General features: G+C 40.0%; 1 protein-coding gene across 2 annotated transcripts in view; it reads right to left on the minus strand.

Moving 5' to 3' along the window:
* ABCC9 (ATP binding cassette subfamily C member 9) overlaps window positions 1–22,937 on the minus strand; it is a 69,402-nt gene that overhangs the window by 41,086 nt on the left and 5,379 nt on the right. For both annotated transcript variants that reach the window (XM_054282239.1, XM_054282240.1), the window contains exons 2-13: window positions 19,904–20,069; window positions 16,976–17,117; window positions 16,492–16,613; window positions 15,424–15,590; window positions 14,522–14,764; window positions 10,307–10,501; window positions 7,636–7,800; window positions 5,962–6,117; window positions 3,994–4,128; window positions 2,630–2,792; window positions 1,958–1,998; window positions 787–929 (exon numbers count right to left, since the gene is read on the minus strand). In XM_054282239.1, coding sequence (XP_054138214.1) covers window positions 787–929; window positions 1,958–1,998; window positions 2,630–2,792; window positions 3,994–4,128; window positions 5,962–6,117; window positions 7,636–7,800; window positions 10,307–10,501; window positions 14,522–14,764; window positions 15,424–15,590; window positions 16,492–16,613; window positions 16,976–17,117; window positions 19,904–20,048 — 1,817 coding nt within the window. In that variant the 5' untranslated portion in view covers window positions 20,049–20,069. The remainder of the gene's footprint in view (window positions 1–786; window positions 930–1,957; window positions 1,999–2,629; window positions 2,793–3,993; window positions 4,129–5,961; window positions 6,118–7,635; window positions 7,801–10,306; window positions 10,502–14,521; window positions 14,765–15,423; window positions 15,591–16,491; window positions 16,614–16,975; window positions 17,118–19,903; window positions 20,070–22,937) is intronic.

Genomic DNA, 22,937 nt, shown 5'->3' on the forward strand with positions numbered 1-22,937 from the left:
GTGGTGGGTGGTCAGAGAGTGAGAGGAGGAACACCTCCAAAGGAAGGACAGTGAAACTCTGAATCAATCCCAAGTGCAAGTTAGTGAAATTGTAAAAGGAATGGAACATTAGGAATCATAGAATCACAGAATGGCCTAGGTTGGAAGGAATCTTAAAGATCGCCTGGTACTAACCTCCCTGACATGGCCAGGGACACCTTCCACTGTCCCAGCTTGCTCAGAGGCCTGTCCAGCCTGGCCTGGAACACTTCCAGGGATCCAGGGGCAGCCCCAGCTTCTCTGGGCAACCTGTGCCAGGGCCTCAGCACTCTCATAGGGAAAAATTTCTTCCTCATATCCAACCTAAACCTGCTCTGTGTCAGTGCGAAGCCATTCCCCCTTGTCCTGTCACTCCAGGCCCTTGTCAAAAGTCTCTCTCCCTCTTTCCTATGGGTTCCCTTCCGCCATTGTAAGACCACGATAGGTCAGCCCAAAACTTCTCTTCTCCAGGAGAACAATCCCAATGAACAATTCCCTCAGCCTTTCCTCCCAGCAGAGCTGCTCCATCCCTCTGATCCACTTGGTGACCCTGCTCTGGAATGGCTCTGCAGCTCTCTGTCCTTCCTATGCTGTGTTTCTTTGTCTCTGTGTCATGCAGTAAAAAGGAAGGGTCACTCTGATTTCTCTCACATCTTTAGCATCAGAGGGCTACCTCCCAACACTCTTCCATGTGAGCTGGTAGGAAAAACTTTTTCTGGTACTGAATGTGAGTGTTCAGGAGTTGGAGGCAGGAGAAGAACCACTTACCTCACGATGGCCTTGACTGCAAAACGAACTACGGTGGAGAGCAGGAACAGAGGTGTGACCAGGATGTGGAACAGTGACAGGGATGCAAAGGCCTGGGCTGGCTGCAGTGGCTTGTCACTGGTGTATGCATAAGTCACAAAGGTCTGTCACATCAGGGAAAGAGCATGTCAGGACAAGGACTCTTGAACAAGATGGACAAGGACAGCAAGCAAAATATTTTGCTCAGCTAAGGCTAAGAACAATCTAAGTTCACTGGGAATCAGGATAAACTGAAGAGAAAGGTGTGTTCTGTTAAAACAAAATAGATATTAAAATCTTGCCAGTGATTTCAAGAGGTTTACATGTTGAAGAATGAAAGTTTTCAATTTTTACAATTTTCATTGAAAAATCTGGCATTTGATCACAGCTTTGTAATTGACTTTAGGGTTTACAGGAAACACACAACCCAGGAAAAAACCCATTAAGAATCTAACACATCTTAGGGGTTTTTTTTCACAGATGCAAAATTCTGGTCATAAATGTTCCAATTCTTGTACACACTCAGCATACTCTGCCCCCAAAATTTGGTCTATGAGAGCTCCTTACTGACCAGCATGGCATAGTTCCTCTAGTGCATGAGGCTGAGACTTAAACCTGGAGGACAAGCAAAATTTATTCCTCTTCAAACTGCAGAGTACCCTTTCTTGAAAACTTTAATGGTGCCTCATAATGCATTTTGAACCAGGAATTAATTTTGCTGCTAAAGAAAAAGAAAAGATACTCAAAATCCCTTTCAAAAAGAGCTTTTCAAAATGAGTCCTCTTTCAAGTTGCAATGGTCTTTCTTTTTCTTTCTTTCTTTCTTTCTTTTTCTTTCTTTCTTTCTTTCTTTCTTTCTTTCTTTCTTTCTTTCTTTCTTTCTTTCCTTCCTTCCTTCATTCAAGATGTAATGATTTATCTTTCTTATAGTAAAAAATTATTTTTCTCTTTGGTTTTACCATTCCACCTTCTGGGAATGAAAAATTCCAGTGTCATGTTCTCCTACAGTTAGCAGAGGCACCTTAATTCATCTGCTGGTTTTTTGAAGAATAGGTCCCACAATAACAATGGTGCTATTTCTTCCTTTTTACACTCCCTCTCCCCAGTTTCCCCTCCCTTTTTAATAAGGAAAACTGAAAAAAACCATTTCTTACTGCAAGAACAGCTGCTATTGGTATGGCTGCATTCATAAAAACTGGGAAAGAGAAATAAAATAAGCATCAGATTATAGGAAATAAGAAAAAACAATTTTACAGTAACTGTATGACACTAAAATAATGGAGTTATTTCCAATTCAAGTAATTAAGACTCCCAAAGGAAAATTAGTCTGCAGGAAGAAATTTCCTTCCCTGATAGTCAGAGATCTTAAACACACCAACAAATAAGCCATAGAATTCTCTCATTTGTCCACTCTACTAAGCTGGGATAAAAATCATTATGTGCACAATTAATATGAAACACAACTAAAACATTACTCAACCCTTCAACATTGCAGAAAACACAATTTATATGAAGAAAATATAATTTATCTTTGCTGCTGTCAGAGCTGCCAATATTACCTGGAGCCTTCTTACTATAAAGCAACTCCTAACTGTAATGTCACAATGATGGTAAGAGAAAACTTACTGCAAAAAAACCCTAACAATGTGTATTTTATCCTTTTGAATTTCTGTGCTATGTATTTATCATGCCTTTTTATTTTAATGACATTACACACAGACAAAAATGTAACAGGCCCAGCTGTATCTCTCTTTAACTGAAGTTGGGAGGAATGTTGACATGAAAAACAGGATAATTTTCCAAGTCCTAAAAGCACAGTTACTTACTGGAAAGAGATGTATGAAGTGCAAAGGTTTTGAGACTGGTGAGCTCTTTCATTCTTGTTTCTTCCACACTTTTACAAAATATGTGCTCCCAGGCATAAAGCTTTAATAGCTTAATGCCTTTGAGTATCTCATTGGTTTTCTTTAATCTCTCAGTAGAATAATCCTTCAGTTCAAGAGAAAAACAGGGAAAAATTTATAACTGTTTGTAGTCTTATTGACAACCCTCTTTTCCCCTCACTTCTGTTGTTAGATTCATTTAAAAAATAATTTTGTTCATTTGTGATTTTGTACAGGTGCTATACTAAAAGGAAGAATATAAAATTTCAGTTTCTTTGCAGGTATTAAAATATTTACAACCACTAGGGGAAATGGTGTCCATAATCATAGACAGAAACCTAAATGGGTGTATTTGCTGATGCAAGAATCATTCTGGGATCTAGTTGTAAAAATAAGTGAGATATTTATCAATGTATTTAGCTAAATTCCCCTCATCAGAAAACAGTAATAGTAAGTTTTGGTAAAATCATAATCCAAAAGATGTTATGAGTCAGAGGAAGTCAGAATAGAGCAGTAGGAAAGTGAGATTATTTCCAAAACTATGCAAAGATAAGTCCTCTGTACAATTTTTACAGGTTACAAAAACTGGCACAACTCAACAGGACTGAAGTGTGCTGGCAATTAGATCCATGCATCAATAATTTGCGCATTGAATATTAAGATAAAAAGGATCTCTAAATATTTGGCAATTTAAACATCAAAGGCTTATCTAAAAAGTTCAAGGGTCACAGCAAGAAAGTTAAAAATTAGACAAAAGAGCAGAAAACATTTCTAACTGGTGAACTAAATGAGGCAGAAAAATAAACTTACAGCACTGAAGAATTTAGATATGAATACATAATAATCCAGCAGTGCCAACTGATTTTTAGAAAATACCAAAGCTTAGGCAGAGAGTAAAATGTCTCTAGACTTTACAGAGGGAGGTTGTGCACATTCTTTAATACTTTTCTGCTATAATTTATCCGTTTTTTGCACTGTTTGCTAACATCCCATGAAATACAACATCTGCATATGGGAATGACACCCTTTCATGGAGAGGAATTCAGACAAAATGGTGCTAGTTGCATTAAAAATACTCTTTGCAGAGAAGGCAGGCCAAGGCCCACATACTTTTTTGAGATTCTCTTCTGACAAATTGTGGGGAAGGAAGAGACACTGAGCCACAAAAAAACAGACAGGGAGGGACAGTGCAGCTGAGGGATGGCCTGCCCAAATGCACACAGTGGTTTTCACTAACTAGAAGAACAGAACCCAGAAACCCTGTTCTCATTTCTGGATCACAAATATCACTGAAATAATTCACTTACAAGAGTGCTCTTCTGAGCCTCAGCCAGCTTGGTGGCTATGAAGTACTGGATGGGAGCTAAGAGCACGATGACAGCAGCCCCAACCAAGGCACTCACTCCCAGCAGGTTATAGAGGAGGATCACACCCATTATTATCTGTGAAGAGAAAAGCAACACAGAAAAAAAAAAAAAAAGTAGATTTCAATATGCCAGAACCACACCAAGAGAAAAATGTTTGTTCTTGTAATAAACACTGAAATGGTTCATAGGAATCAGCTGAGCCCATACTTCAGGAGGTCACATTTGGAAAGTGTGGGAAATAAACCCAGAAGCCTTTCTTTTTGACATTAACTAAATAGTTTGTGTTTAGTGCCTGGTAGTTCTAATTCCAGACTGGGTTTCCACAAAACTGAAGGAGCACTAAAATGATGGTGCTTGCCCCGAGGCATTTTACAGAGCTCCTGGCCTCAAGTCCTGTTTACACTGGAGCTCCTTACCTCACTCTGGAAGCATTCAGAGGTCTTAGGGCTGTCATGGATCACAGTTGCATTGTGCTGTACTGCCCCTGTGCAACTGCAGGCAGAGGGACATCACAGACAGGCACTGAAGCACGAAGCAGCTGTGCTGGGGCTGACACAATCTGAGCTTGGGCATCAATACCGTGCAGCCCTGGAGGAAAATGCTGCCCTAGCCCTGCAAAGGGTTTGGGAACACTTCCTACAGAAAGTTACCTGGGAATGGCTATGATGTGACTCCTGTGATTCTGGTTCCTGAGTTAATTCAAGTTCTGCTATATAAATATTTCTATTAAAAGCTCCACTTTGGGATAGAGTGATGTCCTCAGTGATAAGAGGGCATACAGAATTAGTTGCATATCTCATACTTTTATCTCTTAAACAAGTCTGTCTTTAAATCTCTCTTCTTATTTTACAACATCAGAAGTAAGAATCAATGGTGTTTAACATTTTTAAAGCAATATTTAGCTTTTCAGGGTCCTGTACTGCAAATTACCATACCTAGCCACAGCAATCAGATCACCTGTTCATTTAAATAACTTTCAAGGTATTGATAACAACACTTCCATCCACTTCACAGGATGTGAAACAGTGAAATGAAACCATATATATTATTTCTAATTTCTGTTTCCATGTAGCCTTTTTTGCCTTTTTTCATAAACTATTTCATGACACTCTAAACCTCCCTACCCAACCTATTAGTAGTAATAATTACTGACTAATAAAATAGATTACTGATGCAGTTTCAGGAAATTCAGCAGAACAGATCTACTCTAACAGTTGGTTCTACCCCTTTAAAAAATTCTTTAATGTCAGTGGGATCACCACCAGGTAAGGACCATGCCAAACACACCCTGAGATAAAATTCTGAAGAGGCAACAGGAGTCCAAGCTTCAGGGAAAATCAGCACGACTCAGGTCATTAAGTCATTGGCATTTTTGAAAATTTCTTTTGAGCTAAATAATCTCAAGCTTTCCTTCCTACAGATCTGCCTCCATTTCTCTCCCAGCCTTGTTAAGAAGCAGGTGTGTTCAGTGACTGAGTTGCTTAGATGAGGGCCCCTCTGAGCATTGTCAGTGTTCCTGTCAGTCATGGAGCAGGATTCAATTGCTGTTGGTCCTGCCACAAAACCCAGTTACAAGTGGACATTGCAGAAGTAATGCTTAGGGCTGATGCCAAGTGGCAAAATAAAAGCAATAGATTTGTGTCAGCAGTGGAAGAAAACTGAGCAGGAAAAAGGATTGCAGGTCCTCATTCTTCAAGTCACAGACATGGAAATCCTGATAAAAAACCCCTCTCTCTTCACTGGCCCTTGGAAAGAGACCTTTCCAGCCCTTGGGGCACCTTTCTGCTTGCTAATCTTAGTGGGAAGTGCCAAGTTCCCCTCTGGATTTTGTAGCAGTGTCCCAGACATGCACTCTCCTCAGCCAGGCTGGAGTATCTCTGAAATCAGACCCTAACTTGGATGCTGTACCTGAACAGGCATTGCCCACAGATTGGGGCACAGGAACAAGAACCACATTAATTGGTTGGTTTCTATGGCAACCAAGTTATTGATTTGTCCCAGTGTCATCTCTCCCATGGACAAGTTGGACGTAGAAAGCCTTAGGATCTTATTATATATCATTGCCTGTAAGAAAGGGGAAAAAAGGAAGTTACTAAAATGATGTAATTATGAAAGAACAGTAGCAGTGGGGTGTTTCAAACTGCATCATCAGCCTTTACCTAGGACAGCCCTTCTCCCAGTCTCTCACCTGAGACAAAGAGAGATGGAGACAGAGTGAGAGAAAGCACAAGAGAGAGAACTGACTTTAAAAAACTCCAATTCCTCTTAAAAGGTTTGTTGCTTAACGCAGACCTAAAATAGAACAAAAAATGACAACAAAACATCAAAATTTAAGAAATTGGCCAAAGAACCTTTTTAATAAGCATTTGGTGAGCTTGCTTTCCTGTGACACTGTCTGTCAAAAAGATCCTTGTTTCTGATAAGACAAGTAAATTCATGCTCTGAAATTTGATCAGAGTGAGTATGTATTCCTTTGGGTTCCTCTCCATTACCTGGCCATTCCTTTCCATAAATTTTGTAGGAGTTTAACAGGGTTTAAAATTAATCAGGGCTTACATCTACTGAATTTTAAAGGTAAATATTGTGAGCCCAGTTTGCAGTTATGACCAAACATCAAATGCTGCAGCTCTAAGAAGTTTTTAAAATAATGTCCTTTTGGACCCATTTTCTTCATTAATAAAGTATATCCTGTAGAATTAATCAGAAATGCCTGGTGAATTATATCAACTGCATATGCTCCTAAGAGTCCCAATTTTGGTAAGTGGGAGTCACAAAAAGGAGTCACAAAAAGGAAGTAACCAGGAGCTCTTTCATCCCCAAGTCTGTACCATCTATCCTGGGAGAAGGCAGAAAATGTTTGAAGCAGCTCCATTAATCAGAGCAAGTACAAAAAAAAAGCTTCCATGCTGAGATGATATTCCCATGGTTAGTTACATCTGGCAAAACATCAGTTCCAGCTCCTGGATTGCTACTGCTGCCTGTGGAGCTTGGTCTGCGCAGAGCCCTGCTACACTCCCCCACGTGTTGGGCTCTGCTGGCTCCAGTCCACAAACAAGGCTCTCACAGAGGGTTAAGGGATGCTGGGGTTACAGACACAGCCCTGCAGATGAATCACTCCCATCCCATCCCACAGGGCTCTGTGCTAAAGGGCATAAATATCCAGAGTCGCCACTGCCGACGCACGCACAGCGTTCCCATAGAACAAGCACACTCTGCAGATGGCTCTGTCCACAGTCAGCAGAAGCAAACTCATAAGCAAATGAACAAAGCAGATGCAGAGCCAAAATGACACTGCTGATCTTCATCTATCTCCCATTGTCTGCAAAGATGTGTTTTCATATGCATGGGTTTTTATGGGTGTTAAACTTCCAACAGGTTAGAGTGGTGGGATTAGTTTTTAGCAAAAGGAATTGGTGCCAGCAGTTTGCCCGCATTACTTTGTCCAGTTTTCTGCATAAAAACACAGCACATATCTCCTCTGAAACCACCATTTTAAGCTCAGTCTTCAGATGAAGAATGAGACAAATGAAAGGACAAAGCTGGAGCTGTTACTAGTGAACCTCCTGGCAGATCTTTGCTCACCAGTAAGGCACCCCGGAGGTTGATGCCAGTCTCTGTAGTCACATAGTAGGAGGCCTGCAGGAATGTCCTCTGCAGGATAAGAGCCAGGAAGAGAAGGACTGCCAAGACATAAACATTCCTGAGGAATTCCTCTGATGAAAGGTAGGAGTTTGATGGATCCTTCACCTGAAAGAAAGGAAAAAATGATGATGCAAGTGCCATAGGAGGGATTGTATATTCCCTCCTATGTGAGAAGCTGGAAACAAGCAAATTTAATCATTGCATTAGAATAAAACCTATTGCTGGTGTTATGGGAAAGTTATAGAAATCAAATTTCTCACTGACCTCTACATCAAAATCATTTGGATACAAATTTAAAACTCTGCTCCTGTTTCAAAGACTGAGGATTGAGATGTTTTAGCAGTTCTAAAATTATTTCGTTTTAGCAGGAAAGGAAAAATAAGATCACCATGTCTGCCTTGTCTTTAGTTTCCCCATCAAATTGTGGTGATTTGTAGAATAGAAATGCTACTTAGTAGAAAATAAAGCTCATTCCACCTGTCCCACAGAGAAGCCACAAGAAAATATTTTTTTATTATATGGGATTAGTTATTTGTGATTAGCTTCCATTTGCATATTATGGAAACAATTCCTTCCACAAGTATAGTCTATGATAGCCATAAATTCTGAATAACATTAGATTATAAATGCCAGTATTCCACATAAAATGAAATTTAAATGCCTCAATATGGAAGAGAAAAAAATTTTGTTTAAAGCCCTTTGTTTTAATTTTCTAGTTTTTGTGTTCACTGTTCTGCTCTGTTTCAGGCAGAAAAGGAAACAAATGTACCAAAATACTCCAAGGAAGACTGTTCCTTTGGTATTTCCGACCCAGCTGGAAGCAGGATGTACTGGAATTCTTACAGGGGAAAAAAAAAAAGAAAAATAAAAAAGAGAAGGAAGGAGCCTGTTCCACTGAAATATCCAGCCTGATTCTCAGATGAAAGGTATGGGCAATATAAGAAAGAAAGCAATCTGCCCAAGAGTCCTTGAAAAAAGGATTGCTTAAGGGCATGAATGGTGAGATATATATTTTCTAAAACCTCCCTTTTAATACTCTGCTGCATCTAACTTCCCCTTGTTTTCATAGTAGGGATATCATTAAGAAAATAAAATTTGTCGATAGCTTTTTTATGTATATAGAGTTCTCAGGAATTAAGGCAGAATAAGCATAAAATTAAATGTATTCACATTAATTAGAACTAGAGAGAATTTAAAGGAGAAATGTTTAATAGCAAGAACAACCAAGAGAAAGTTTATCAAAATCCATAAATTAAAGGCACATGCATTCTGAAATGTATCCAAGAGAAACAGTGACTGTCAGCAAGACAAGTGCTTTCAAGATCTCCAATAATTTCAATCTTCCCTTTAGCCAATGCTCATTAAAACTTTAAAATACCACAACTGAAGACACTACACTGAAGAGGACAAAAGATAAAGGAAGTAGACAAGGTACAGATTCCTAAATCTGAGATCCAGAAATTATTTTCAAGCTTAAATGCTTTGTTTGCTCACCATGCAAAAAACCCCAACATTTCTGAAGGCACAAAAATGTGCCTCGTAACTCTGTGGCTCAAATCCTGCATGTGCAGGTTCAAGGATGATAAAAAGCTTTATTTAATAAGCTGTACAATTAAACTCTCCTTCAGTGCAGGAAAGTCTCAAGCCAAACTGAGACCATCAGTCAAGAAAATTAATGTCAAGAGTGAGCAGCCAAGAAAAAGATATGTGGATAGTGATGATAGTCAAATACTTTATCTGGGGAGGAAAATGCTATTCCATTATACACCTATCTGCTCATTCAGAGACAAAACACTCCAAAAACTGTATGGAGATGTTTCTCTGTCACAAGACAAATGCAGGAAAATGTCTTTGTCTTCTCTGTTGTCAGTAAAATAATTTTACCTGTATCTTTTCATTAGTTACTCATAAATTCTTTTTCTTGTGATAGAAAATGTTCTGTATCAGGCTTGCTCAGCATTTAGATGTGATCTCTGAAAGTTCAGTCTCAGTGAAACTTGAAATGAGCATTGAACTGGCATCTCTTGTGCATCTCTAGTATCAGGAACACCATTGAGTAAAGTGGATACTTTTCAATTTCTCAATATGTGCCAACATAGTTCATCACAGCAGCAATCAATACAATCAGCCACAAACAGGGACTGGCTACTGTCAGCCTCCCAGCATAAAAACCAGATTTGAGAGAACTCAAAACTGTTGGTGAAACATAAACTGACAAATGGACAGGAATTAAGCAAAATTCCCAGGCTGGATGCATCACTGAGCTACTACCAGTGTGTGTCCTGCCTGAAACAAACAGGCACAGTTGAAGAGGAGCAGAAAAAATTGTTCCTTCTTCCCAGAACTGCTGGGATGACTCCATCAAGACAGACAGCTGGGGAGCTGGAGGGAGGCTCCACGACCTGTGTTCCATTCCTACCCAAGTCTCTCATTGCTCATGTTTATAACTTGACGGTCTCTCATAACAGAAATATTCAATTTGCTTGAGAGAAACAATGAAATAACACAGTGATGACCACAGACCTATCAAAGCATGCAGCCAGCTGTCTTAAATACCTGATATGACTCTAAAACTACTACCAGAGACTTTCAATCCACATTGTCAAGTTACCTTTTCTGTGGTGTTTGTATTATTGGTTGTATTCTGGAAGCCCTGGACAATGCCAGAAATGCAGAGTGGCCCAGCAAAGCCCAGCAGGTCGGCCAGGTAGCGGAAGGTGCTGCTGAGCAGGATTGGCCGTCCAAAAGCGCTGTACATGGCCAACCAAATGGAGGGACTCCGGTTGGGGTGGGCCTCCACCTTTTTCTGGAAACAGAAACAGGTACCCAGTGAAATAAGAGAAACCTCCCAGGGTTCACATGGCATCATTCCTGTCTGAATGCCCAAAAGGTTCCTGAAAGGTGGTTTAGACCAGGTGAGGCAGCAAACTTGCTGCAATTATCGACAGATTTCCAACATTCTTCACAGCAATTTCCAATTCTGCCTCCCCTTGGTAACTGCGGTTTCTCACCTCTATATCCCACCAGTTTCCTCAACCTGTGAACACAGGAATGCAAGGAAGGATTATCATCCTGGCAGGCAGCCATTGTCCCTTGTCACATGTGTGCTCAGGGAAAGGTCTGGCCTTTCAGCCTTTTGCTCACGTGGGTAATCCTGATTTCACAAGCTGTAAAGGCCTCTGATTGCAGAAAAAACACATGACAATTGCAATATCGTTTAATTTAATTTATCTGGATTTTTTTTCCATCTCTTATATGCATTCCAGGATGACACACTTCAACCAATCAATGATAACTGTGTTCAGAAATGAAAGCAGCAGACCAGGATGGGAGGTAAGATTAAATCAACCAAGGGTCCTTTCTAGCCTTCAGATCTGTGAATTTACACAGTATCACAGCTCTTGGCTAAAACACCAACCAGCAGATATGGCTTTGTGTAATCAGAAGAGTTCTGATATCCCCAAGGTCCTTTCAGTTTAACAAAGGAAGAGTTTTACTGACCAGAGCCGTGCTCTGCAGCATGCTTCCTTGCACTTCAGGCAGCAGCTTTTGACACTTTAAACAAGCATCTGTCATTTCTCAAGTAGCACAGATGCCTGCAAGCTGCAAGCCAAGCCAAGCCAAGCTCTCTTGAGCATTCACAGAGACATTTTAAGCACAGCCAAGCAACAACCACCCCCTGCCCCAACAAGTCCACCAAAGAAAAAGCAAATGTGCCTGTACCCTGCCTGGCTGCCTCACGTCTTTTTTCCCCCCTCTTTTCTCAGTTTTTTCCTTTTATGCCATTTCCACAGTGAGATGGATTATATGCATGGTGCCAAAAATGTGCAGGTTTATCAGGTGGCTGCCAGAGACTGGGCCAGGCTAGTGCCAAGGAGCTTAGGAAGGAGAAATAAGCACCAAGGGGTCAAATTAGAGCTACCATTTCAGAAAGGGGTGAGAAGGAAACTGCTTCCTCTGAGGAGGGAAAGAGCACAAGGGCCTCGTGTGAGTTGCCCAGACAAAAGGCTCTGGATCTGTGGCCTAATGGGTTTTGAGTTTCAGTGCCCTAAAAGGATTCATCACTATCTTCAAATAAATGATTAATAACTTTAACCACTTGAGAGCAGCTAAGCTAATTTATTAGGTAAATGGCTGCCATCTTTTGGGAAAAAAAGTTTATATTGGTCTGGGCATTCAATTAATAGCAAATCTGTTAAATAGCAATGGTTAATCTTTATTTCTCTAACAATTTAATAGCCATTTTCACTGTTACTGCAATTCACACATTGGCCATCACTATATCAAATCTGTTTCCTTTTCATTGGAAAAAATGTTATTAAATTATCTGATTTATTGCAAAACACTGGCTTTTCTTCTTTTTTTTTAATCAGAACTTTGTATTAGCTGAAGCATGTAACAGGAGGAGGGGAGAAAGACCTTTCTCTAATAATTTCTTCTCCAGAATGGTCCTTGAATGTTATGGGCTTGCATAGAATGTTGTGGTATTAATTAACCAGTCTGGGATGCTGTTCTCAGCTGTGCCACTTGATTTAGTTTTCCTTGTCTTTGTCAACTTCCTTTCAAATTCCTGTAATTTTCTCTACCTTGGGTACTCCTTAGTTGGAATAAAGGGCAGTGAGACAGTGCTTTATGATAAATCAAGTCACCTGTAAGGTTTGCCTTAGTAAATATGGAAATCTGACAGTTGCCATCATTCTGGAGTTGGCAGTATAAGCCTGGTGCTGAAGGGCAATGCCCTGTCCCTGTGATTGATAGTTAACACAATTTCATTCCTCCTTTTCTTGGCCCTAATAGCTAAGAGCCATAGTGGCACATGAATAGCAGACATAGGAAACTAATGGTCCTTGAGTTTAAAAATTGATTAATCTATTAAATGCCCAAAATAAAAGTTTTCTATTTCCCATCAGGACAAATTATACAGCATTCAGGCTAGTGGGGTAAACCAAATGTAATATCAATGTGCTAAATCTATTTTTGGATATGTGATATACAATGCACTGACATGTGGTGTGAAACATTTAGCCTGCTTCAATAGAAACTGAAACAAAAGCCAAGCAACAGTTCTGGAGGTTCACTTTTTTTGGGGGGGGGTGGAGGGGGCAAGGGATGTAAATGGAATTATGTGAGAATTGATACTATTATTTCCATTTTCATAGCATGCAGAAGAGATAGCAAGACAATGTCATGTGAGCTGTCTCAAAGGCACTTCACAATACAGAGTATTCAAGGTCGTGTTCAGCATCTTTCATTAAGGTGTGAGAAGAAGAGTTTGGGAAGGAACAGGAGTTTTCTCCCTGCAGGGCTATGGAGCACAGCTGAGATCTGCAGGCACAGGCTGGGGTAACCCCACTTAATCCAGAGGAGGCTGTGGGGCTCCCCCCACCAGCAGGAGATTAGTGTAAAATACACACTTGGAGCAGAGGCAGTGGCATATCAGCTCCTCCAGACTGCAGACCACACTCCAGTCTGAAGAATTTTCCTAATTCTGTGGCTGTTTTCTGGCCCACCCAGGCACAAGCCAATGCATTTCTCCACAGGAATGAACGGCAGTGAGTCCCACTGCCTGGCTCCATGGATTTGCTTTAGCCATTTGGTTTACTTTAACTTTATCTACAAAATACCAGTTTACTTCGGGGTTGCAGCCTGTTTTTGAATAGTAGCATAAATGTGCTAGAGGCTGTGGTAATCTCAAGGCTTTAAACAACTACAGAACACAAAATATCTGATGTAAGGCAGCATCAGAAATGTAAGTGTGACTGCATATGTAACATTTATGCGTCCATATGTGCATGATATGCACCGAGGGAAGCTACACACTGAAAGTTTGTGCTTATGCACATGAGAAATGCACATTTACTTTGCCTTTTGGCATCTGAACTGCATTTTTGTGCAGGCACAGACAGTGCTGGCACCCAGCTGTCGTGCCTGTCAAGAATGGCACAGACTCAGGTCCTTGGGCCACACAGGTGCACATCTCTCTTTTGCCTCTTTAAGGGTTTAGGCACCTTAAGAAGCTGGTCTAAGGGCTGCGCCTCTCCTAGTTTGCTGTGCAAAGCTCAGCTCCAAAAACTCAGTAGCTTTCTGCCTAAAGCAGCAGGATATTGATCTCTGGTCTCTAATCCTCAACTGCAGAAGGAAAAAGAAGCAACCTATATCTATTAAGGTATAAACAATTGTACTGATAATTGTTTCATCTCAGAAAGCACAGAAAGGACCCTGCAGCTCCATTAGCTGCTGGGAGCAAAGAGCTGCCTAAATGCATCCAGAAGTTTCTCTGGAAAATCCTGCCCTACCCAGAGAGTTTTCCCAACCATGCTTTCTGTACTGGGTCTGGCTGGGATGGAGTTAATTTCCTTCATCACAGCCTGTATGGTTCTGTGTTTGGGACTGGTGACTAAACCACTGCTAAGACATCAGTGTTTTGGCTATTCTTGATGTGTGGTTTTGGCTATTTTTTTTGTCTGGAAAAAAAAAAAAAGGTGAAAATGAGTGTTTCCAGCTGAAACTATGGACAGAATGTCTTACAGTTTCAAAAGTAGCTAAGATTTAAACAAATCTTTCACTGTTAAAATCTAGCAAGTGATCAGTCTGTTGTGGTTTTAGTTTCCAGTTGCACTCAGTTTGGCAACTCTCTCCTGCTATAAATTCACTTAAAACCAAACAGTAACTATTGGATTCGAACTTCCTACGCCAATGTTTCACCTTGGAACAAACAGTCCTAAGTTAAAAATTCCTAAAATGAGGATTTGATGAAAGCTGAAAAAATTCAAAGTGACACTTTGGCTTTCTAAAGCTGAACAGTGACATGGACACCTGTTATTACCTTTTGTTCCTCATAGGCTTCTTTGAGACAGACATAATTTGTCAGTGCTCTCATTGCGATTGGCAGCTTCCCAATGGCCTTCAGGTCCACAGGTTTCTTGTGAGCAGAAATAATGAGAGTGTTCATCCACCAATAAGTTGCCTTTGAGAGCAAATTGACAAATGGCTGCAGGAACCTCACCCCCAGATCCTGCAGATCCTCTGGAGGCTTTACTTTCTGAGGGTTCATGAAAAACACATACCTCTGCAAAGGAGAAAACAGACAAACACAGGCTCAGAAATTATCTTAATGATAGTAATTTTTTAGTAAAAACTATGTGTAAGACAACCACAGTCTCAAATTTGCATTTAAAGGTATGTGGAATTTGTGTGTAAGTAGGAGCATTTCCATTTTGACAGATAACTGGCAAACAATTGAACAACATTGGATGTGGATACTGTTCTGAACCCTATCAGTACCACCTATCTCAAGCTGAAAAACAGTAAAAATTAAATATTTGGAAATAATTTTATTTTAAATTATCATGGGTAAGAACTTAGCTAACCTAGAGATTCACTACATAAACAGTTCATTAGCACTAACACAGCACATATTTTACAGATTGCACCCACCTATACCCTCCTCATGTGCACAAATATGCATCTATACAAATATGTGTGCACTTTGTGTGGATAGATGCACACAGGCACGCACACACACCAAGTCCAGGGGATATGTCAAGGACATACATTTTAAAGAGATTTAAATCACCATTGATATCCACAGAATTAACCAAACCTTTATGGCTAAGCTAAACTTGGGCCTAAAATTGACACAAGCCAGAACTCCTGGGACTAAGGAGCCATCTTCACCCCCATGATGCCACTGATATTTTTCTAGATCCTGAGGAAGAAGGCACATACCCTGACCCGGATGACATTGATCTCCACAGCCATCAGCAGCCCATAGAGGATGACCATGATTCCAGTGATGCAGAAACGCAGCTGAGAAAAAGGCACCCCGTCCTGGCAGTATCTGACAAGCTTGATGGTTTTGGTGACAAAGGCCATAATCCAGTAAAGGAACAGGGCTGTAAAACAGGTGCACGTACATAATTTAAAAATAAATTAATAAATAAGTGTAACTACAGCATTTTAGCTTCCATGGCTTGATATGGTGCAGGCACCATACCAAGTGATCCTCTCTGACACCAGCCACTGTTTTCTTTCCTGGGCCACAACCCTTCAAACAGATCCACAATGGCAGATCTTCACACAGGTACAAAACTCCACTGAAGAGGGCTTAATCTGAAGGGGAGCTTTGTTCTTATAGTGAAGGAAAAGGAACACAACTTGACAAAAGTCATATTGCCTCTTGGAAAAAGCAGGGTGCATCCCAGTGAGAATACGGAAATGTGCTCCTTTGGAAAAAGGGTTTATGGAATTTAGGGTTAGCCTGCATCCTGGCTGGTATCTGTCAGGGTCTTGTTCAGGTGGTTGAGTTACAGGCAATTTGTACAACATACTTGTATGGAACATTATTCTGTCACATCTGGTCTGACCATCTCCTAACTGACAGAGCAGATGGGATAATCTTGGAATCAGCTGCAAAAAATGTTGAGAAAGAGCAGCATCTGCACAGGAGTTTGTGGTCAGATCATTATTCAAAGTTTTGAAACAGCCCTTTGGAATGCAGACAAGTTTTTCCTCAAAATTATCACCTGTGTTAAAAAATACCTAAAATCTCATGATAGAAATGACACAGCATGCAAGGCTTTCTCTTTTGGAATAATTTTAGAAGTAGTTTTCAGTGTGTACCTTATGAAAGGTGCAATAACTCCTATGATACTACCATATCTGCAAGGGCAGAGAGTTATTCCTCTCTGTTTTAATATTCTCACACATTCCACCATCCTCCTCGACCTACACAAGCTGAGTTTGGCTAAAATACTGGGATTTGTAAGAGGACATAAATATCAGACGTAGACTTACCCAGCAGTAACTTTGGAAAGTTGGATGTTTCAATATTATGGTAATAGACTATGGATACAGTGGCAGCCACAAATCCCATTATAGCTGGTAGAAAGAGATGCAGGTGGCGAGATTTCATTTGTCTGAAAATAAAAACAATATAAATTAGTGAATTTAATGCCTTTTTTTCACAATTGTATGAAACCATAAGTGTTTTGCTAATCCATTGAAGAGGACAAACATGAATTTCTAGAGACAAAAATATTTTTGTCCTCATGAGTGCTTAACTTTGACCAGTATTTTCTTGCTATAATAGCTTGAGAGAAGAATAAATGTTGACAAGGCTTCACCTTCATCCCATTAAAACCTGGATAGTTCATGAAAGGATTCTATGAACTTTCTGGGGTAAAACCTCCTCATGCCTTACTAGCCAGCCCATCAGACATTAACATTGTTCACTAATAAATGCAATTAGCATGGTTATCCACCAAACTCTGCCACTTACGTGTCGGAAACAATCCCCTCTGCTATTTCACACACGTGCACGAACAGGAGGGTGAAGGTCAGGATCCACCGCAGGTTGTGCCCAGGGAAGTGCAGCCAGGTGTTGTGGTGAATCTGCACTTTGGAGCTCTGGCTTCCCCAGCCTGGGAAATGATAGCAAGGAAAGAGAAAGTAAGTCAGTGACTGATCTGCTTATCAGTTTTCTGGGCCACACTTACATGCAATCCATACAAACTCCCTACCGGATGAGACACTGTGGATGTTGTTACTAAAAAGATGACCCAGGAGTGTCTCTGTTGCCCCATAATTTAAATGAAACCCTGAAGACAATGAGACAACATTTTTTCCAAATTACAATCAAAGAAAAGTCCTTCTTGGCCAAGAAAAATTATAGGAAAACAACAACAAAAGAAACCACCCCAAGTGGCACCCTCATACAACAGGGACTGACAAGAGCTGAAGTGACGGCATCCTCACACCTTTCACAGTCACAGAAAGAGTGGGAAAAATTTCCAACTGAGATAAAAGCTGCATCCTCAAATGTGGCCTCAAAGAGATGCATTTACTTGAAACAAGTGACATTTATTATCTGTTTCAGGCCTGGTTGGGAGTACAGTCTGAGTGGAGGCTGAACAGTGATTTCACAGCTTCTCTCCCTCAGGTGCAGCCCAGGCCTCTCCATTGCTGGCTCCTCGGAGCTCCCAACGCAGCTCCAGAACTCAAATTAACCAACAGATTCAATTTCAAGCCTATTTCCCTGTCATCACCTCAGATGTCACCTGCCCTTTCCAGGCAAGATCCTCTCTGTGGCGAGCAACCCAGCAAGAGGTGGGGCACAGAGGATCTGCGGGAAGGGACAAGGCCTGACCCCAGGCTGGCCTCTGGTGTGGCGAGCCTCGGCCTCTGTCTCTCCCCGCACAGGTTCGGGGCTGTCCTGACCCAGTGAGCCCAAAAGTCCCTCTTACTGTAAAGCAAAACCTGGAATTCTCTGACAGGCCTCCCAAAGCTTGTAGCGAATCCCAACAACAGCACATTTTTGGGAAGTAAAGAAACCAAACAAAAGGAAACAAAACTAACTCAGTTTAAAACCCAGGATGTGCTTTTGCTACACTAAGATGCAGTGCCTAATTGTGCTTGGAGGCTCACCAGGTGACTCAGGAACACATAAACCAAAACCTAAGTGTATTCATTCTTGGAAACTGTCAGCATTTCACCATTTCATCATTGGTTAAGATACAAAATTCTTCAAGAACAAATTATTCTCTCTTCTCCATAGCTATCTCAAGCATTTTCTATAGTTCTCTAAGACTTTCCTAATCTAATGTGGTTTTCTTTGACCTTGCTCTTGTCTTTGTCTCTCTCAAGATGCTTTTTATTTTTCCTTTGCCCACATGTCTGCACAAACACAGCTTATCACCAAATTTCTGGTTTGGAGTCAGTCTATACCATGGACTCCAGCTGGATTTAATGCTCTGTTCAACAACTATTTGTCCTGATAATTAGCATAAAAATAGAAAACAAAGAATTACATACTTACATAAATAGCACACAATTTAAAATACTATATTGTTTCCTAATATTGTTATGAAATAGAGGGAATGTTCAGTGGCTGCAATACTATTCCAAAATGAAATGGCTAATACCTCTAAAAAAATTGAAGCAGCACTTAATGTTAGAGTGTTCTAAAATATTATCTTTGCCCTCAGACCTTGCATTGTACTTTCCTCAAACACTACTGCACAAAGCCCTGTGTTTCAAGCAGGACCTGCATCTCACCTCAAAGGAAGAGCCAGCACTGAGGTAAAAAATCCGGCACTGTTGGAGAGAGTTTCCATAACCCTGGGGTTTCTTTCTAGTCTTTATCATTTGTTAGAATTTGTTTCTTATTCTCTTGCTTAATTATTTAATTAGTTTTAGTCACTGGATCATGTCACAGTTAGGTACGGAGCATCTTAGCCCACAGGTTCCTGTAGCATTTTATTCAACTGCTTTGGAGTCTTTTTGCATGATGAAAGCCCTTAAGTGTCATGTCCAAATACAGTCTCAAATTCAAATCTTCCTTGTGGAAGAAATGCATTACTGTGCATCTACACATGCAACACCAGGAAAGTAACATGGAAGAACTGACATGGCATTTCTCATCCAGTTGTCAGGAGAATATTTATTTTCACTAATACTTTTGATGGTTATTCAAGTCTCATAATCTCCTATGATCAGTTAGAATGCCACTGTTTGACCTCTGTGGAAAAGTATTAATTTGTATTTATTTCACCACTGCAAATTAACTGGGATAAAAACACAACTGTAGAAAAAATTATCATTAGAGTACCAGCTTAGATGGGTTTTTTTACAAGACTATGTGAGTTGAGCCCCTCCACTATCCTACATTCCTCAAGAGAAATTTATCATTTCTTATTTTTTATTTCTGTTGGGGAAAAAATCTCTATTGCTCTACTTTTGTTTACAAATGTTAGCAAAGAAGCAATTGTTCTTTATTAAATGTTTCCTACACCTGTCCTACCATTAGATCCAATGTGAACATTTTGGATATTCTCCGTAATTCATGTAACTTCAAGGAAATTCAGACCCACTGCCCTAAGTCTTCTAATATCTAATAAAAACAAAGGTTGCAAGTTGCCAATTTCAAATCTGAAGAAAACTTCTGCAGAGAGAAGTTTCACAGCAAATTTGGACCTGATCTTTCTGGTTCTCATACATCTCTTCATGCTGATTAGTTCAGATTTATATCTAAAATTCCCACATTTCAGCAGGTTGGCCTCACATCCTCTGGGTGAAGCCATTCTTCCTCTTCTTTTTTCAGAATTCATAAATACAAAGTATCCAATAGTTCCACCGAGCCCATGCAAACATGACTGAGTACAAACACATGCTCGTGTATGGGATGGCAGAGCTCCATGGAATAACTCACCAATGAACAGAATTGGGAAGGTGATAAACAGCAGGAAGACATGGGGGACCAAGTTGAGGGCATCCACAAAGCAGACATTCCTGAGGACACCAGCACTGATGTTGTAGGCTGAGGCATTGTCGTTACCACAAAACGCGAGTCTCATCTCTTCTGGAGGGTCTGGCTACTACAGAAATGAGAGAAATGTTGACTACCAAGAGTGCCAGCATTCCCTTTGGCTAAAGACAAAATAAATATAATAAAGAGACAGGGAAGGAGCATACTGAACAATCCATAGAGAATAACACAATTGCATTTTGAAAATTATTTTGGGCAATGTCAAATACAAGTACATTAGAAGGCTGTGTTTATATGACATTAGTAGTGTTTATATTTTTATAATATTATTTATATTTAGCTGCCTTCATTATTTAAGTGCTATTTTAAATACATTATGCTATAACTTCTAGTGCTCACTATAGGCACAAACACTATGCTTCAATAGCTCTGTGAGAATATAAAGAAAGAAAGTAGAAGATTTGAAAAATAAGTATTTCCGTTTCTCATAACAAAACCCAAATGGACATAAGTGGACCTGTGTGTTGCTGTTTCTTTGGTGAGCCAAGACTGTCTGTGCTATATCTCCAACAATCTGTTGCACTGCATTCCCAATGCAAGCTCTGAACCTTTGGTATTTGTGATCTGGCAGCTTTGCACTCACTAATATTTTGTATTTCTTCGTTGTCACATAGAACCATGGCCACACACAGGAGACATTACAGAAAAATGACAAACTCTTAACCAAAGTACGTGGTACAGAAGATTGCCTAGGCAGTAAATCAGCATTTATGCTTGATCCTGAAAACCTTTAAACATGTGCTTAGTCTCATCCTAGCAGTCTCTGGCTTCCATGACTTCTAGTGAGATTATCTTTGTACACCATGACAAACTCCTGTGTTCGTGCTTGCAGAGCGTGGGCCATAGAGTGGCCCAGAGTTATGGCCAGGTTCTGGCTTAAATCAACCTGTGCATCATTTATTTTTTCAGTCTTCTGTACAAGAAGATGAAACAGACTGCAAACAAAGCCTTTTCTTGCTCATTTCTTTGCCCTCAGGCAAAGAGAGCAAACATAGAGCAACACAGTACTGTAGAGTAAGTTGTGGAAACTCATTTATCCACACCCTTTCTCAAATTTTACATGCTAAAATAGAAGGAATGTATTTAATTTAGCAAAGCACCTGTCTGCAAGAACGTTGGTATTAATAGGTTTTGCAGAATCAGAACAAGATAGGGATGCAGAAAATGTATAAATGCAGTTTAAAAAAAAAAAAAGTTGAATAGGGAGAAAAATATTTCCTTCTTTCCTCATATAGTTATTAGTTCTGTAAGTTGTTTAAACCAGGTAATCATAACAAGGTAAGCATAAACTACACAGGTAGTCCCTTAGAGACAGAACAAACATACAGATCTTCACAAAAATACAGAATTCAAATAAGCATTTTAAACCTCTGCTAAACCCCCTGTTAGCTTTTAAGCAAGTTCTTTTTGGATCTGAAAATCACAACCCATATCAAAACCCATCAAAGAAGAGGACTTTCTTTGAAAGGAGTGTGATAAATGCATCCCCTTTCCCAAATACATCTGTAGTTTATGGCTGAGATTTACCAGAGTTAAGCATAACTCGCACTCAGATACTCACTGAGGCAAAAGCTGAGGGTCAACTGACTCAAACTTCAGTAACCACCATCTGCTAACAGTCCATGTGCTGTAACACAATTTGATGGAGATTTTGGCCCATTCTCTATAATGAATAGAGTGATATGACTACTATCATTCTATAATTTTATTTTTATACCAAAATACATTTATAAATGCATAGGGCTAGTAACAAAAAATACACATTCTGTTAATGCGGGATCTGTCTGAATATATCAAGGAGTTATTAGCAAAACAAATAAGGAGCTTTTCAAAAAAATCTACACAGAGGTTGTTTGGGTTTAATTTGTGAAAGCTTGACATGCCTTTAAGGGAAACATAATGATAATGGTAATCTCTTGAAAATCAGAAGTGCTGTTTCCTCATTTTTATCGAAGGTCAGAAGTCCAAGGGAGTTCTGCTGGGAATTTTCCTCCCTTTCCCACAAGGATGACTCTCTTCTGAGGCAGCATAAGATGCTGTTGTGGTCTAGTGGTTGGAGTGGTACTGAAAGCCAGGAGAATCCTGGGTTCAGATGACCACTGAATCATTTACTCCCTGTGTAGCTTTTGGCTTCTAGTCAAAAATCAATCTGGGAGAAAGGATGAAAACCACATCCAAGGGAAGCTAAGGGAACTGATGGTTTTTTCCCATTTTTCTGAAAAGGAAATAGAATAGAGGCAGCAAAAGTGAAGGACTGTTAACTGCAGGAAGAGTGTTTTCTCTTAACTGGAGACCACCATCAGTTTGCAGAGGTTTCCTATCACACCTCAAACAACAGTTGCTAAAAGCCCTCATGCAAGATGCATCTTTGAAGAGTCACATCTGAATCTTCACAAGAATCTGTGCTGGGCCTAGTCCTGTGATGGAGTATCACAAACAGTATAGTATGGAGTATCCAGTAACATTCTTAAAACCAATTGTCTTTTGCACATTACCAGGACTGAGGTCCTATTAATTAATACTGATATCTACAGACAGTGCCCATCATACTGGTGGTCTTTTTCAAGAGAAGGTGAGGGCAGTCTATTCACAGTGCTTCTGTTCATTTTTAAAAAAGAGAAGTACAATTTAATTGCCTTCTCTTAAAAAGAGTGAGAAAATCAAGCCTAGGTTGGTTAGTTTGCAAAAATTACCAGAAAATAAAAAAGATTACATGGCAAATGAAACGAGATAGGGAGATTGACACTAAATTCCTAAGCTTTTTTATCGGAAAACCTCATCATGAATCAGTTTATCCAGTGACCATATTCATTAAACTTCCACAGGTTTAAAATCTATGAAAATATTCTGATCAGCGTGGTGCTGTTGTGCTGCCCCAGTGTAGCTTTGGCCTCATAAAATGCCAAATTATAAAATG

The sequence above is a fragment of the Melozone crissalis genome, unplaced genomic scaffold (genome assembly GCF_028551555.1).
Source record: "Melozone crissalis strain CALT ecotype California unplaced genomic scaffold, PUWL_Pcris_2 ptg000033l_1, whole genome shotgun sequence".
In the NCBI taxonomy this organism is placed as follows: Eukaryota; Metazoa; Chordata; class Aves; order Passeriformes; family Passerellidae; genus Melozone; species Melozone crissalis.